The sequence below is a fragment of the Carassius auratus genome, chromosome 18, assembly GCF_003368295.1.
Source record: "Carassius auratus strain Wakin chromosome 18, ASM336829v1, whole genome shotgun sequence".
NCBI classification, from domain to species: Eukaryota; Metazoa; Chordata; class Actinopteri; order Cypriniformes; family Cyprinidae; genus Carassius; species Carassius auratus.
The window spans coordinates 4,435,531-4,448,023 of NC_039260.1; the positions used below are offsets into that span (position 1 = coordinate 4,435,531).

At 35.9% G+C, this 12,493-nt stretch overlaps 1 protein-coding gene across 3 annotated transcripts in view; it reads left to right on the plus strand.

Annotated features, from left to right (window-relative positions):
- Nucleotides 1-2,231: 2,231 nt before the first annotated feature.
- Nucleotides 2,232-12,493, plus strand: part of sema3d (sema domain, immunoglobulin domain (Ig), short basic domain, secreted, (semaphorin) 3D) — a 39,841-nt gene continuing 29,579 nt past the window's right edge. The window contains exons 1-2 of one of the 3 annotated variants that reach the window (XM_026287178.1): nucleotides 2,232-2,559; nucleotides 11,554-11,756. In XM_026287178.1, coding sequence (XP_026142963.1) covers nucleotides 11,585-11,756 — 172 coding nt within the window. In that variant the 5' untranslated portion in view covers nucleotides 2,232-2,559; nucleotides 11,554-11,584. The remainder of the gene's footprint in view (nucleotides 2,560-11,553; nucleotides 11,757-12,493) is intronic. The other 2 variants (XM_026287177.1, XM_026287176.1) reach the window with 2 other exon arrangements.

Genomic DNA, 12,493 nt, shown 5'->3' on the forward strand with positions numbered 1-12,493 from the left:
AATGTCTTACTGTAGCACTCGCACACTTACAATGCATGTATCTCTCTCACACACAAACACTCACACCCAGATATACAACTATAGACAACTCTCATAAGTTCTTTCCAGGGGAATATTCCACTACATACGTCTTGGCAGCATTGTGAGACAGCAAGTCACTTTTCTCAACAACACCCAGTTGTTTTTACACAGACTGTCCTGCATTTTATCCACAGCACATCCCAAAAAGGTCAGTAAGCATTCTTGCCCTTGGTTTTTAGGAGTTTCCAGATTAATCACAATATTTCAGTTGCTTACAGTTTATTTTGCCAAATAATACAACCACATGTTACAATCTCCAACAAGAAGGCTTTATGATTTGATTAATATACCCAGAAGGGCAGCTGCGTTTACAGTAGATTCACTTTCTGAAGCTCTTTGAGTGCAGTATGTCTTGATGAATTCATGGGAAGGGGAAAGTATAGAAGAGCTCAGTTTCAACCTCATGTATGTAATGCTACTCCAAATCTGGAAGTGAAAAATCACATCAATTGAAGGATGTCATTTCTCAGTGCTCTCTCTCTCTCTCTCCCACTCTTGCAGTCTTGCCGGCCAAAGTCTCATACAATGACTGAATTGTACACCACATTCTGTACAGTAACAGGCTTCTGAATTTATTGTATATGTCAGTATTCATAAAGAACTACATTAGTCACTGCAAAAATAAATGTCATTAATGACGTTTTAACCATGAGAGAAATGACTCATTTTGAGACCTGTACCATGCCTTTAATATACATTGCAGTAGAGACCACTTTTTTGGGGGCTTTGGATCCAGAATGATTTTTCCCATTAATTTTCCAAATCGGTGAAGAATTCTAAAGCGTAAAATATGATATAGGCTACTTTTAGAAATATTTCACCCAAAAGTGAAAATTCTGTCATTCTTTCATTTATTCACCCTCAAATGGTTTTAAAACTATAACAAAAAGGTTAACGATAGCCATTAACAAAAAAAAAAAAAAAAAAAAAAAAAAAAAGGAAGTACCCTTATAGTGTATATGTAAGGAATAATTGATGGGCTATTGAATTATTAGAAAATAAATGCACACCCGAGGTATAAAAGCATTATTTTCTAATAATTCAATGGACTGGACTCAATTTTTTACTTAATGTTGGGGTGCAGTTCATAAAGTACTCCAGTAAGGATTTTACATAAAGACATCAGTCAGATTTCAAAGCATTTGTCTAGTTTTTATACTTAAAATGCTGTTGTGAGGGATTCTTTTCTTAATCATCAAACGCCTCCGTTGCTAATTCCAAAATGTCATTTTAGACCTAGTAACAGAGGCTTGAGCTGTTGATAGAAGACTAATGCAGTTAACAACTAAGTTATTATAGAAAGAAAGATTTAAGAGTGTGAATTGCCTCTCTTGTGTCTGTGCATCCTCAATAGTGTATGTAGCTAAGTATGTACATTCGTACAGCTAAACGTAATTTTGGGCCAAAAAGACTCATCTGTTGTTTTTAGCCTTTTGTTTACTATATGTGTTTATTTTGGTCAGTGGCCTTTGGTTATTTTGATGTTTAAGGCTGTAAGGACCTTTGAAATAACTGAAATCATTTGGTGAAGTGATATGGGCATGTAATGTGGTCAAAACCTGCCTGAAACTACATTCGCTTTACTTAATTGCACACCTTAGAAAAGGGTTCCTCAGATCTTGCCCTGGAGGCCCAATACGCTGCAGAGTTTAGCTCCAACCCTGATCAAACGCACCTACCTGTGATTGATTACAGTAGCATGCTCAGGTGTGTTTGATTAGGGTTAGAGCTAAGCTCTGCAGGAAAGTGGATCATGCGGGCCAGATTTGAGGATCCCTGCCATAGAACATTCGTCAGCCAATCAGATTTAAGGATTCAATGGGCCATATAAATTGTTATAAATGTTATAGTAGGCTACATTATAAACGTTTGCCAGTGCTCATCAGACATCATCATCATCATTTTACATCAATCGAGGCTTCTTGAAATAGTCGCGATTCATCAACCTATTTTGACTTAATTATTGGGTTGTTTTATTTTCAAGTAGGGAAAATGTATCCTTCAGTCAGGATTTTATTCAAATCGAATAGTTTTTTTTTTTTTTTTAAATAAAAGAAACTTTGTTTAATCGGTTAAAATTGTCAGCACAAACGTCAGTATCTCCAACTCACAGGAGACGTATGAGTATGTTGAAGCGTGCGCTGCTTTCTCGCGCTCCCCGCCCTCCCGTCTGTGCACGAGGCGCTAATTGGCGCTCTCAGCTCGAGCCAGCCAGCCAGCAGCCACGAGCTCCACAGATGCGGATACCTCAGCCAAACTCAGAGTCCAGTCACACTCAGAGAACAGTTCATTAGTCTTTTTATTTGTTTTCGTTTCACGTGTCTCCCCTTATTAAGTTGAAGAGAGCTTAGTTTGGGAACAGTGGACACGTCTTGCAGACATTTCAAGCATGACTTTGGATAATAACGGACCCTGAAGTGTAAACTGCGCCTCAGACTCCCAGAAAATAACTAACGTTACAGACACCGGATCTCGCAGGTACCCGTTTATTATTAACATTAAAGCATTTCATTGTATTTCATTGTTCGATGTTGATCAAAAAAATGAATGACAGTTTGTGTCTTCTGATTTTGACGGACTAACTTAGAGTCGAAAGCGATAGTCATTCGATAGATATAAGATTAGATTATTATTACGTTCATATTAAAGCCACCAGCACTAAAATGGCATGTCTGCTCTAAATGATAAAGACACCAGTGTGTAAAATGAATTGCTGCTCTCATGAGGATAAATATTTGCAATTATTATGTTATTGCGTGGCTCTCCCCTTTTCTCCTCTCCACTCATTTTTAGGTGATATTAGGAAACGTTTAATTTCAGAAGATGCACTTCATTATACACTTATATGCCAGTGGCAAGTTAGTTTAAATAAAATGTTTGACTTAAAGAAGTGCATGAAGCTATTGTATAACGGCACCTTTGCAAAAGCACACATCCATTTATCAACATTCATGCTTGCTTTTTTCTATTAACACTATATTTTATTTACATATTTTAGTTTTAATTAATCATTTCATAATTTAATAATATATAATAAAATAAAATGATTATATATTACCCTTTTTTATTTAAATTATTATTTTATTATAAATATATTTATTTTATTTACATTTACAATAATAAATATATTTAAATGTTTTTTTATTTATTTATAATTAATATTTTAATAAAAACAATAGCAGTTAAATAGCAATTTTCGCCCCTGCCCCCAATGTAGTTTTGCCCTAGGTTTTATTCAGTGCTGTGAATTGTGATTTGATTTTGCCATTTCTAGTCAGTGGCAGGTGGTATTAGAGGAATGGGACTTGTGAGGGGCGTATGATGTAATTTTAAGTTTCAGAAAAGTGCATACTGCTGCAGGTTCCAGGACAGAGTATGTGGCATTATTAAGTGTGCGGAGGACAACAAAGGCTCAGTGTATCATTTGGCACAGTGGGCAGGGTTTCTGCAGGATTTTTAAGCTCAGTTTTAAGACCTTTTTAAGTCCTGCACAAATAAAATTAATACCATATGAGCGGGGGTTGGGCAATGTCTATATTAAACTGTAAAATTACTGTAAAAAGCATAATTTACAGATCAGATACAAGTTTTCACAAAAACAAAACGTTTTATAAAATGCTAAACTTTACATTTCAGCCTTTGAGAGTCAGAAGTATTAATTGTTATATTGATTTAAAAAAATATTATCAATAAAATGTTGTATTAAATAATATAAATAAGAGCAATATCGACAAAAATGATATCTCGATAATTTTCTGGGATTTGATCGATAACGGTAATTACATGATATTTTGCTATAGAGTGTCCTATTGTGCTGATATCTTATCTCTAATTGTGCTTTTTTATTATTGAAAAAGTTCACAGCAATAATAGAAATTAATAATTTCAAACTAGTTTTATGGCCATTTTTACCTTTAAGCCATTTTTTCTAAAAGTGTGCACCATCTTTTGAGTCAAATTCCTGCAAAATTCCTGTCAAATTCCTGCATTACCAAGAAAATTTAATCAGTATCAACAAAATTGATCTTTGCAATGCAGAGGAAACACAGAAGCAGCATTAAAAGTGTAATTTAGATGCATTTACACACTGTTTAATTCAGCTCTGAGGGACATGGAATACTTCAACTTTTGATGCATAAATAATGTTTTGATATTTTAAACATAGAACATTGAAAACTTATGTTTGAAATCATAAAAAAATGATTATTTTTGTTGAAGAAATAGAGCAAAAACAGGAAATAAGTTAAGTCTCTTAATATAATAAACTCATTGTTTACTGAACTGTTCTATAAAATCAATATCACATTTGAAATCATGCTGACTCTTGGAGAAAAAAACATCACTCTTTGTGTGATTTTAACTATATGAAATGATATAAATATACAGATTTTCTGCCCTATATCTTGGAGTATGTGATAATTCTAAATACATTTTAATAGACTGATTCACGCAGTGAAAGAACACATTATAAATGAGCATGTACGCGCCCTAGTCTAAACTGCTTCATCACGTATCATATGCGCGTACTCTGTAGGCGTTTTGTTTGCTTTTTGCAATATACTGCATAATATCAAATCGCACATAGTTAAAACAACAATTGCGATATTATTTGCGCATAATTTATTTGCACATTGCACACCCCTATAATTTTTAGATTTCTATAATGCATTGTCTTCTTATCGATCCACCAGTTCACATTTAAAGCTCTGCGTGTTTGCAGGTTTAAAACATGGGTCGATTTTTGCATTAGTCTGAGCGCTGAACAAAATAAGTTTTATTGAAAATGCTCATTCATTCCCTGCCAGCAGGTGGAGCATTTGGTATCCCTGGTAACAGCAGAACACAAAACAGCACTGCAGGGACTTTGAAGGTGCAGTGCTCATGTTTATTTAATGAAATCATAACTTTAGCCTTTTGAAGTTTAATCATGACATTCAGCCATATCGCATTCCTGATCTTTTTGCGCCAAATTTAAGATCTCTTGAAATCAAAATTAAGACTTTCCTGTGCAATTTTAAGACTTTTTTTTAAGACCCGCGGAAACCGAGTGGGCTATCAATAGGTTTTGTTTACAAGTTTCTCTAAGTTTTAAGTGTGCTCTGGATATCTGCTCATTTGTATCAACTTTCTAGCATACTGAAGGCCTCAAAACATGGATTTAAGCCTTTAAACTCCCATTTTTATTTCATAGGCAGCTTTAAATTAAGGAAAAGATTAATAAGGTTATAAAACAGATAAGGTTTGTTTCCAAATGGCTGGCCAGATTTGCTGGTGAGGAATGTATGATGGGAGTAAAAGCGTGTCTGTGGTGTCTGTCAAGGGGAATGAAAGATGGGAGATTCTCAGTCAGCCTCTGGTCCTCCTCACACATGCACGCCAACAGCTGAGCTTGGATTGGCATTAACTCTCGACTCTGCGCTTCCTCAGTAGAGTAAGAGGACGAAAGCAAGCCTGAATGTAGTACTTGAGTGTATGAGAGGGGGCTCTTTTTCTTCCAAGTGGCATTTGTACCGTGTTAACGGGCTGGATAATACCTCTCTGTGATGCACACAGACTTTATGGAAACTATCGCTCATGCACCCTGCGGTTTTATGGGGTGAGACCAGGAGAAAGTCTCAGTCATAAGCCACAGATGTCGTATACACTCTTTACAGACTATATGAATGTGCGTGTTTCTTATTAAGTATTGATTAAAATACATATTAGCAGTTCATATATCTAAATTGAAAACAATATTAAAAAATGTAATTTAATGGTAAAACATGAGTGTAGCTGTTTTGCGTAGGCACACATGCAATAAAGTATAGTTGTATTTATATTCTCAATATAATGTTTTGCTTTGCTTAACTCTGCAAGCTGGACCTCTGACATTTATTTGGAAAGGAAAACATGATACCACAGAGGGTGGGGAGCTGAATTTGCTCTGCTGAAAAATCAAAGTGGGGCAGTAAGTGGCAGAGTGATGGATTTTAGTTGCTGTGTGTGTGTGTGTGTGTGTGAGTCCGTGTCTAAGTGTGTTTACTGTACGTTCTAGGAGCATAGTGCCACCTGGGTGTTAAAAGGCTCTAGCACAGAAGTGCTACTGATTTCTTAGACTTATGTCTCTCCCTCGTACATTTCCTCTCTGTCTGACTCGCCTCACTGTCTCTCCTCACTACATTAGCAGTATATGAGCCAGTAAGACAAACCAACCATGATTCTTTTAAATTCTAGGTTTCTTGACTCATTAAGAAGGCAGAAGACTGTGCCATAGTGCAGTTTTTTTTGTTGTTGTTTGTTTTTATAAAGAAAAAGTGATGCTTGATGTGTAAAAGTAGCCATCAAGTGGTTGCTGTGGCATTGCTAGGTGGTTGCCAGGGTGTGGTTGGCCCATGTCTATATTATTTAGGTTTTCTCTGTGTTGCTCTTCAGTGTAATCTTCCACCATACGAAAATCATCTTGTTTAGAAAATTAATGGCACACCTAACAATTTGAAATACCATTTAGTGAGCCAATTCAATAGTGGACTGTTACACAAAGCTAGTTGAAGAAGCTCAGTTTCATAGAAAGTTTAGTGTTCACTTCTTTGATGAAGAGTAAGCGATCGTATTTGACAATGCACATTGCTAAAAACTAATCCATCTTCTTAAACACTCGAGAACGAGTCAGTCTTTCGTTTGTTATCTGGCTCAGCTCGGTGTTCATCTTTAGTTCTCTCTTCACAGCAGTTCAGTCAGTGTACTATTTGAGTAAATGAATTACTGCGGGATTTAAGTTTACTTTGACTCAGAGGGATTGTCAGCCACATTAAAAAAAGTTAATAGCTTAAGTAATTTGTGGATTAATGCTTATTGGAGACGCGAACCATTTCAAACGATTCAGTTCGATTTGGTGAAACTAAGAAGAACCGGTTAAATCTAATGATTCGTTCACGAACTGGATATCACTACACTGCAGTGAACGCGCTCACAACAGACCCGGAAGAGAAGACAATGCTGAATAAAGTCGTAGTGTTTGTTCTTTTTGGACCAAAATGTATTTTCGATGCTTCAAGAAATTCTAACTGACCCTCTGATGTCACATGGACTACTTTGATGATGTTTTTATTACCTTTCTGGACATGGATAGTATACCGTACATACACTTTCAATGGAGGGACAGAAAACTCTCGGACTAAATCTAAAATAACTTAAACTGGTTAGCCATGTAGCACAAGTTACTTGGACAATGCTCATTGCTAAAAACGAATCCATCTTACACAGAGTGTTCTCAAACTAATTTCAAACTTACCTGAGCAGAGCCACTAAAAAAGGCCTCATGAACACACCAATAGTATTACATAAGTTCCTGTTTTTTATTGATAATGTTTTTAGTGTGTGAATGTCTGTATCTTAAAATGATTGACTGAAATGTTATGTTCAGCCTTGTCTCCCTCAAAGGGCTCCGGTCAGCGTCCTTACACACCTGAACACTCTTGATAAAAACTTAGAACAATGTCAAACACCTCATCCTTATCCTTCCTTCAAAAGCCCTAAACCTTACACCATCTACCCCCTCTTCACCTATGTGTGGATAACAGTACAGTTTTTAGTCTGTTCACTCAAAACACAGCTAATTGACAGGAGACATTAGCTGAGCACTTTGTCTGCTCTCCATTACGGCTATGGAGGTTCCTCTCAGGATGTATTGAGTTACCCACAATTCCCTAAACCTGTCACTCACAGACAGACAGACAGTGTCAGGTATTCCGGGCATATAATGAGGTTTGGGAATGTTGGCAGAGAGGAATTTCTTCACCGCTCTCTTTCTGCTCTCTGTCATTAGATATGCACCTGGTTCTCTCTGAGCTAAGTGCAGGTATGAAAGTTAAAACCTTTCCTCCTTTAAAGATGAGAAGGGGGCTTAAAAATTTATCATTAAACATGGACTTGGCTCAAATAAACATGACTAAATACAGAGTTTCACCCTTTTAAAAGTCTGCAGAACAATTGAAAGCTTTTTATCTGTACTCTTTCCTCTGTCCAACAATGTGGCGATACTTGATATCCTTTTCAGTTGCCTCTACCAACAGTCCATAGATGATGATGATAACCTTCATGTGGATATATATATAAAACTGCCTTAAGTCAGACTTATAGAGTGTAGGAAACAGTTGTTGAGGATTAGAAATGAAATTTGAGATAGCATCGTTATGACATCGGCAGTATGTGTCTGCTTTTGTGCCGTGTGATTGGGCGTTTAAATTGAGGCCAAAGGACTGCCCAAACTGTCATATGAAAACTATTCGTAGAGTTCAAGTAAAGGTCTGCTTTTCCTTTCTCTGTAAGCTGTCCGTCATTCAGTAATGCCCTGAGGCAAATATAATGTATTTACAACAAATGAGGGAAATAAGATTTAACAAATGTTTTCATTATAGGTATTGAGATGGATTGTATACACATTACTGGGTCATAGAAACATGTATACATAGATTTTAGTGAAGTTATGACTGAAATAAATGGTGTTTTTGTAAACCATCTTTTGATTTCATTCTGTGTGAGTAAATGCCTGTCATGTTTGTTTATTTATTCACTAACTTTTACTTTTAACTGATTTTACCCATAGTTACAAACCATGCAGCACATTTTGACAATGTAAATTTAAAAGTTTTCAGTTTTTACACATGAACAAATTTCATAAAATATAATTAAAATTATTCTCACGTGAGATACAGTATAGATGACCAAATTGTGTCAGTTTTCTAGAATAAATGTCTTTGTGGGATGTAGATCACATGATCAGAGCTGTTACTGCTAGTACTGTTTCTGATCATTTGCAAACTATTTGCACTTAACAGTAATGCAAAGAAATTCTGTTTGTTGGCATTTATACTTTGTGCAAACAGTATCTACGACTTACTCTGTGTTTTTTTACGCTTAGTATAAATAGCCTTTGCTTTATTTTGAATAATTCAACTTCAGTCATTAGAGTACAATTAGAGTCATGTGAAATAATAAATGAATGCTGCCAAACTAATTTAGCTGCATTTCAGTTCAATCAGACATTTTTTTTTTACCATCTCTGGCTGCAACAAAACCATATTTCCGTTACTTTTAACAATATTTTTTTTAGCTTTTGAATTGTTCTGTACAACAGTAGCTGTACAGCTTGCAGCCATGGGAGCTGAAATTCTAAGATCTATGGGAGGTAAATGTAATATAATGGAACTGGGCTATATAAAATATTGAAGCCAGAAACATATGGGGTCAAATGATAGGATATTATTATGTTCTCTAAAAACCAGTGTTAGTCCAACCACCACCTTGAACTTGATACGAATTACTTGCTACACAGACAAATTTTAGGTGCATGTTATGATTATGAAAACATAACATGGCCTTGGTGTCTGCGTTTGCTTATGGTGATATGAGCATTATTTACACAGAGTGAAGGGTAACCCTTACAGCCGACTACAACTACAGCAAAAAAGATTGACCCCTGCCAAGAATAACAAAAATACGTAACCTGAGCTCATAATAATGAACTTGGACTGACCTTTTGTTAAGCTGAACAGTAAAATCATAGTCTGTGGTAGGTGGAAGAATCCATCCAGGAGATGTTTGCAAGAGACAATAGCTGTGATGTATAAGAAGAGGAAAAATGTGTCTTTGTGGAGGAGGAAGAAAGCATTTAAAAACTTTGGAAAGAAGTTCTATTGTTTGATACATGAACTTACAAGACTTAGGCATTACCCGAGAGCCCCCATGCTGATATCCTCATGACACTTGCTCTCTGAGATCGCTCCCTCAGCCCCTTTAAATCTCTGCTCTACATGTCATGAATGTAGTATGATCCATCATAATCAAAGCTATCTGTGTTGCCGCCTTGTTCTTTAAATAAACAGACAAATCTGACTTATCTTAATGTTAGAGTTAGAGATATGTTTGTCTGATGTTGATAGATGTGCAGTATTAGAGGGACATTCCTTCGTGACAATGTATAGCTTTATCAGATGCCTTATAACTAGATGTGTTTTGGTTGCAGTAGGTCTTTGAAATATATGAACACTGTTTGCATTAAATTCATTATGGTGATTGATTTTCATCAAATAAATATGCTGCAATCTAAACAAACACATACAAACAAAAACAAACACATGCAGAATAATTACGGTAACAACACAGACTGGAAAACAAATATAAGCAATAGTAAAAATAAAATGTATATGATATATGACAAATCAAGTTACTTATACAGTTAATTGAAGTTGCTTTTTTTTTAAAACTTTCAGAGAACATTGCTGAAGAAATATTGAATACCTTGAGGTTTAAGACTAAATTTAACCAGTTATTTGGTTCAGTTTTTCTTTTTCACCAACCACAATAGTCCTTCTGTGGCCAAAGCATTTAGCTTTGAGTGCCATCAGGAAACACACAGAAAGCCTGTAATAAACGCTAGAAACATTTACACACTTGAATAATTTGGTTTCTGCTTATTAATGATTATCAACCCAAACTGGGTCTAATAAAATAGGCCAGGTTTTTTTTTTTTTTTTTTTTTTTTTTTTTTTTTGCACTGTACTGTCATAGTCCTCATAATATATAGATATATAATGCATAATAATGGCGACATTATTTGGTAGGTGATTAGAAGTCTGACAGTAATTCTCTTGGAAATTTATTGTCAAAGATTATGTATATATATTTGATGCTTTGGAAAAAAAAAAACTATGCTTTAAAAGATGAATTTGAAATGAAACTTCTCAGGGAGGATTTTACTGTCAGCATGCCAAAAGCACAGCACACTGTCAGAACTCTCAAACCCTCGGGGTGAGAAGTCTCCTAAATTCACTAGCTGGTTGTTGAACAACATAGTATAAGTCCCTCCATGCCCCCTTTTCATTCCCTCTTTCACTCGTTCTTTCATTAAAAATAATAGGACTGTTTTGAGAGGCCCTGATCTGAAGTGTGTGAATCCTTGTTCTAAATGATTCCCTGCTGAAGGAAATCTCCTAATAAAGACTGACGACTACAGTTTTCTTACTTTCTCCCACAATTTAATGGCACTCTGTTGACTAATGAAGCAGAGATCCAGATCTGATTGTCGCCCCAGCCGAATACTGTTTGTTGAAGAAGTGAGAAAAGGAGACGGAGACAGAGCAGATGAAAGATGATGTGAGAAAATAAAAGAAAGGCATTTGAAAGAAGGCTGAAAGTGGCTGCCCTCATCAAGCTGACCATTTGTTTAGAGACAAACAGATATAGAAAGAGAGGGACAAAGTATGTGTGTTGGTGGACAAAAGAAAGGACTTGAATGGAGCAGCAGCTGATGCAGAGCTGCTAAAATGCATAGACATGCCTGAAAGAGTCCACAGTAAAGCAGCTGAACATTTGCTTTGGATTTAACAAGACCTCAAACACACACGCACACACATACATACACTGACACACCTCCCACAGAGATGCTCAGCCACTCCCTTAGATGACTCAATCTAACTGTCCTCTCCATCACAGGTCCACAGCAGCAGAACTCTCCCCTCTCATCATGAAGACTGCTGAGGAACCAGACAAACAAAGACAGAGGAACAGACATCAGCATCTCCGGATGGGGTGGTTCTCCAGTGTCTGGTGGTCTGCATTGGTCATGCTTTTCTTCTCTCTCCCGGAGGTGAACTCTATGAAGGAGAGTGTGCCAAGAGTTAAACTCGGCTACAAAGGTAAAGTTTGTCTTTGTTCAACTTTCAAACTTTATTTAGCATTGTTTATTCCAAAAAGCTATTACATTGCTCTATGTACATGATTTATTTCTAAAACTATCTATTAAATCTTTAGTGTTTTGCTGAATTTCTATGTATTTATTTGAAACATCTGCTCGAACATTTATCATTTTTAAAGGATACATTCTGAAGTACATGTAGGAATGTGATGAGAGGTTTACAACTCACTTGTATGAGGTCAATATTTAGACTGTGCATGTGACTGATTAAGTGTACATAAAGTTTGTGCTGCATATCACAGCAGCAGTATGCACATTTTGTATTTTGTATTAACTAGAAGCACACATACACTCTTCGCTTTCTAAATTATATATGTCCTAGACATCTATTGTTTTTATATGAAGCTGATTTTAATTGTTATAGACAAAAAAATTTGCAAAGGTAAAAAAACTATATTTGGATACATACCTCACTGAAATGCTCATTAATCAGCTCATTATGTGGCCCTTTGTCATCCCATGTAGGAATCACAGCATTATGCATAATCATTCATGCCTCCTCGCATACCTTTTCTATACAAAAAGTATCTTCGAAAATTTAAATCAATATTTAGTTTTCTGTGAATGAGTGCGTGCGATCATTTTGAATCAAAAACTCTAGACTTCAAGATTCAGTTCTCAAAAGTCTTGTTTTATGGCCTAATTTCATTGACTTTACAATGCTCACATATTATTGAA